At 34.8% G+C, this 5,702-nt stretch overlaps 1 protein-coding gene across 1 annotated transcript; it reads right to left on the reverse strand.

Annotated features, from left to right (window-relative positions):
* Positions 1-1,447: 1,447 nt before the first annotated feature.
* LOC149534316 (uncharacterized) lies at positions 1,448-2,364 on the reverse strand. The gene is made up of 2 exons (XM_089804068.1): positions 2,152-2,364; positions 1,448-1,962 (listed from the first exon to the last, which is right to left on the reverse strand). Exons 1-2 carry the CDS (start codon positions 2,290-2,292, stop codon positions 1,672-1,674), a joined length of 432 nt encoding a protein of 143 aa, XP_089660194.1. The 5' UTR covers positions 2,293-2,364; the 3' UTR covers positions 1,448-1,671.
* Positions 2,365-5,702: the final 3,338 nt, after the last annotated feature.

Raw genomic sequence — 5,702 nt, forward strand, 5'->3', positions numbered from 1 at the left:
GGAGATGAGGAGACTTTAGGGGACTTCGTCATGAAGTCTCCAACCTTTTTTGAGGTCTTCGGAGACGAGAAAAGTCTCCGAGACGCGTCTCGGTCTCCGAGATGCGACTTTTAGGGGGGAGACGGGTCTCTTGGTAACCATGATAAAAAATAATTGATAATATTTTAAATAAATGTATTCAGGAAAAAAAATAACAATGAATTTCCTATATACAAATGCATTCAATTTTTTAAAATCCAAAGCCATTATACGGAATCTTGACCGACAAAATCAATTACATAAATAAAACATCTTAAGTTTAAATTTATAATAACCCCTATAAAAAAAACCCTGATCATAAGATTAACTCAGAGTATAGGGAAAAAAGACGAGAGCATTGAGGGGAACCAAATGGACCCCAAATAGGAAAAACGACCAGAGTATTGAGATGGACCAAATCAACGTAGATGAAAAGATGTCTGAAAGGGAACCTTTTTTAGTGCTTTTATTTTGTCTTCAAATGTAATCCGTAGCTTAGGTTTTCCTAATCAATTTTCACAAGAAACAAACAAGAGTGAAATAAAATAGAGCATTGCCCCTATCTATCTTATCTGAAGTTGGCATGTTATTATTTGGTTAACCAATAAACAAGATAGATTCCCAAGGAGATCAATGAGAATCTGTCTGCAAAAGGATTTGGTATCAAATCACATCCTTCCATTGTTGCTTCCACACCATCCCATCAATTAAGTGGCTGCACAATCGACAGCTGAATCTCAAGCGATCTTCCAAATTATCATGCGCGCCCCACAATGAAAAAGAGGCATTGAAATTTGAACTTCCCCAAGATAGCTTCTGATAAAGCAACTCTTCTCCCCATGCCAACTTTACTTACACATCTCTGCAACATTGGGATCTGCTCTTATTCTTGTTGATTTCCATGGCTTCTTCTTCCTTCAAAGATCGGAAGATGTTCCCCCATTAAAACCCTAAACCTAATCAGTGAGCCCACATCAAAACGTGTATCAATTGACGAGAAAATCCTTGGTTTGTGGTGATTGAAAAAGGCTTAAAGTAATCAGATAATCAGACTTCTACTATCTATTACGAGTGTGAAACAGTTGTACATATTTATCATCAACGTCTGCACGCATTGTAATCCCTTATCAGAAAGGAGGAGAGTGCTAAAGAGGAAAAAATAATGTTACCATGAAATAAATTGTTACCATACTGAAACCATTAAAGTAATCATATACATCTCAATCATTCAGTATTCAGGAACAAATTGTTACCTTGCTGAAACCATTAAAATAGTTGTATACACACCAACCATTTAAGATTATGTTAGAAGAGAACAGACCCACCAGCTGAGAAGAAAATCATTAAAATACTCACATATATATATCACATGGGCAATAAAATACTCATATAGATCACATGGCCGCTTCATGATTTGCACAATGAAATCTGAAGAAAATCTTGTTTGCATTAAGATGACAAAAATTGTTCGATCTTCCAACATCCAAAGACTAAACATTACCTACAAGACATCACACCAACTTCATTACAAATAGATCCACCAGTTGAGGAGAAAGATGTCAATGCTATAAAACTACATCTACAAACCGAACACACTGGTTTTCTCTGATTCTTTTGTGTTGATGATTGGTATCACTGAACAAGCGACCTTTTTCAGCGATACTCATTGGAGTAGTGTTCTTCAGAAGTTTCATCAAAGTTTTGTTGGTCTGAGTGGTTATGGAATCGCTGAACTGGGTACTTTTGGCCATTCTTGACAAGTTTCTTCAGAGCAGCCTGCCCAAGATCAAGGCCACAGATATCAGCAAGGCGAACTAAATACAATAACACATCTGAAAGCTCTTCTCCAAGATGCTCTTTATCAGAACTATTCCAATTTGGTAGCCCTCTTGCAACTTCTCCTTTCCATTGAAATATCTCTGAAAGTTCTCCAACTTCTCCCACCTGTAGGTAATCACCTCCCAAAACAAAGGAATATGTAGTCAGCTTCTCTGTAAGAGAACACACATCATGCATATACACAAGATCAATCAAAATCTTACAACCTCAACTTTAGTTTTTTATGAACTTAAGAAAAAGCTAATATGAGATCAAAGGAGAAATAGTGAGGAAGGATTAATGATGTGTGCATACAAGTGCGAGAACAAGATTTCTAGGGCTGTGAAACTGATCCCAGTCTCTGACACGGGCAAATTCAGCAAGCCTGAATTGCAGCTCTTTCAAGGAGACATCTGCTGCCTCTGTGCTGTCCGTGACAGAACCTTTCATCTCCATTGCAGTTTGCACGACAAAGTTGCTGCCTTCCTACAAAGGACCGATTGATGAGAATTATAAACAGGTCATGGGCTGAGACTCTTTTTATAGCCATGGAAAGGGCATCTCCGTAAGAGAGAGATTGTGGGTGGTGCGATTAATATGGTTGGTTTAAACTTTCAAAGTAATCAACATCTTATCCAAGGAGTTTCATAGCTTGTCCTCGTCAAGATAAACATCCTATTTTAAAGTTATTTTTTATTATTTTTATTTTTAATTATTTTTGGTCAATGGGCTTTTAGTTACTCACTGAAGTTGAATGATTATTAATAAGTCATTAAGACGAAGTCTCGTTGAGTGTAAGGCTCAAATAATAAGGGATGAGACTAGGATTGTGCCCTAAATAATTTAATGAAACAAATACTTTTTGATCTTTGATTCTTAGTGGAAGAGGTTGAATCTATGCCTCATTATACTAATTAAATAGCTAGATGACAATCAATTTGTATAAAACATTCCTTACGAAAAAAACTCTCTCAAAATTTTGATAGATAAGTACATTATATTAACAGTCTTCGAATGTGTAGCATCAAAGTTAGAACACTAGTGAAGCAACCACCAAGGTTCATACTCTTTTTCGACTACTATGTGTATAGGCCTTGTGTCTTTGTTGTGTTGTTGAGCTGGTGGGTTTGAATAAGTGATGCATAGGAATAATTTTTGACCTCACCAATTTATAGCTCCAAGTCGAAAGTATTTTTGTTGGAAATATAAGAGGAGTAATTGAGAGGGGAGGGGTGAATCAGTTACTACAAAAATAAATCTTAGATCCCTTAGATGTCAGTAAAATAATTCTGTCAAAACTTAATTTTGTTGATGCCAAGCAAACAAAGAAATGTCGTAACTCATTAAACACTGAGAATGCTCAGTAATTAATTAATATGCAAATCTTAAGATTTTATCTATGATTATCATTACTTTAACATAGTTTCAAACATAGAAAAGAAATAACATGAACACATTTGACACTAAGATTTAACATGGAAACCCAATTTGAGAAAAACCACCAATTATACCTAGTTACTGTTTTCACTCTTCTGAAGTGAGCCCTGTTAGGAGCCAACCCTATCAAAACTTACAAAACACACTATTAGATGTGACCCTATTAGGAGTGGCCTTGTCAGAGGTCTTTAGAAAATTCAATAGAACTGCCACTTTGTTAGAGGATTTATAAATAACTATTACGCCAACTTTGTTAAGAGATTTAGATCACTACTACAATGGTTAGAGTAATAATGAGAGTACTTGATTTGGATGCAACTGAATTTACAGATTATAGATCTCAATTCTGGCTTGTACTTGATCCTTCTTGATCGAATGTATCCTTTTAGTTCCACAAGCATATTTTTCTTATCCTTCTTATTCACTTTCTCTTAGCATCATCAAATCACATATACATTCCTCACTTTCTTCTCTCCAAATTATCAACTTGACCTTTTATTTATATCTTTCATTTTGTCAAGTTGGCTCATATACAACTTAGAATAATTAATATTCATCTTCTCAGTCGGCTAGAACCAATAGATCAATTAATTGATCTCAATATGCCAAAATAAGAAAATCCTTCAATAGCTGACCTTGCTTGGTAGACACTAACTCAGAAACAATTTTTCTGTGTTAACCAAGTGAAGCTTGGTCAACACTGCATACTAGCAAAGTTCATTTGGTAACCGAGTGAGCTTGGTTAGCACTGGTTCCATCCAACATTTCCTTCATTAACTGAGTGAGATTTGTTAACATTCATTATCCATAGACTTTCCTTTGGCGCCCAAGTGAACTTGATAGATACTGCCTTCTAAACTAGGTAAATTTTGGATTGCTCAGTAGCCATAGAAAACTATCTTTAATGCCCAAGTGAGCTTGACATATACTGACTGATAATGATATGACATTTGTGTAACATCAAAGACAATAGATAATTAATCAATTGTATCCAAAAATCCCCCTTTTTGACATTAGTGACAACACAACATGTCATAACACAATAAAATTTTTGGAACAAGAATAAAGCAAGGAACATATCTTTAGTTTCATTTTGATTCATATCTATGAGAACTCCCTCTATCAGTGTGAACTATTTCTGTCTTTAGTTTCTCCCTTTGTCAGAATACTTTTGTCTGCAACAACTTCTTCTAATAGAAAACTTTGCCTTTGATATCAGACCAAGTTCAATCTTCTTCTTTGACATCCCTTCATAAAATTTCTATGACAACAAACTTCTCCTATTTTCAAATTTTTTTTCTATGAGATATGACAACAAAATTCTCCCTCTTTGACAACACATGCCAAAGACAATGATCAATGAATGTCAGTGTACCTTAAGTACTGATTCATTTGCAATATACCCTTATCAATATTGCACCAAGTGATTGATTTTCAGCATGCTCTGGTTGATGCATCACTAATCTTTATTTAGTAAGCTTTAGATAGGGGAATGACCCCTAGCTTACTTTTTAGATACAAAAATGCATCTTTAGGTAATAGCTTGGTGAATATGTCTATAATTTTTTCTTTTGTATTTACATATTCCAATCTGACTTCTTTACCTTGCACCAATTCTCTTAAAGAAGTGATATTTTATAACAATGTGCTTTTTTTTGATATGCATCACTGGGTTCTTTGATATATTGATTGCATTTGTGTTATCAAAATATATGACTATTGGATTCTTGATTTGTATCTCCATTCCTGACATCAATTGTTTGAGTCAAACAATGTTCGAACAATTGACTGCTATTGCTACATATTCTACCTCTACCGTGGATTCAGAGATGCAAAAGAATGCTCCACCACTAGTGCTCTTCTTGTCATCAATACTTCCTGCCCAATCAACATCAGTTAATACTTTTAAGTCTAAATTGGCTTCTATTTTGTACCATAAGCCATATTCTTTAGTACCTTTCAGATATCTCATGATTCTTTTGATTGCCATCATGTGATTTTCTTTGGGATTAGCTGAGAATCTTGCCACCATACCGACTGCTAATGCAATATCAGGCCTTGTATGCACTACATACTGCAATTTTCCAATCATTGATCTGTATGTGGTCCGATTTACCTCTTTGGAATCATCATTTTTGGGAAACTTATGTCCAGTAGACATAGGGGTTCCAACTAGTCTTGAGTCTTCCATTCCACATTTCTTTAGTATCTCCTTGGTATATTTATATTGATTAATGTAGATACCATCTTTCTTCTACTAAATTTGTAATCCAAAAAATAATTTTATCTCACCAAACATAGACATCTCAAATTCCTTACTCATTTCTTTTGAAAAATGCCTTGCAAAATTCATCATTTCCTATGAATAATGTGTCATCAAAAAATATTTTTGCCAACACAATCTTCTTGTCTGGTCCTTCTTTGATATA

The sequence above is a fragment of the Cupressus sempervirens genome, chromosome 10 (assembly GCF_028749045.1).
Source record: "Cupressus sempervirens isolate cs-2001-9-10 chromosome 10, ASM2874904v1, whole genome shotgun sequence".
NCBI classification, from domain to species: Eukaryota; Viridiplantae; Streptophyta; class Pinopsida; order Cupressales; family Cupressaceae; genus Cupressus; species Cupressus sempervirens.

Bases quoted from the DNA above. Each gene is read 5' to 3' on its own strand.
- LOC149534316 (XM_089804068.1), bottom strand. From the start codon at position 2,292: ATGGAGATGAAAGGTTCTGTCACGGACAGCACAGAGGCAGCAGATGTC. The intron at 1,963-2,151 runs GTATGCACACAT...GATTACCTACAG, and splicing joins GAAATCTTGTTCTCGCACTT to GTGGGAGAAGTTGGAGAACT.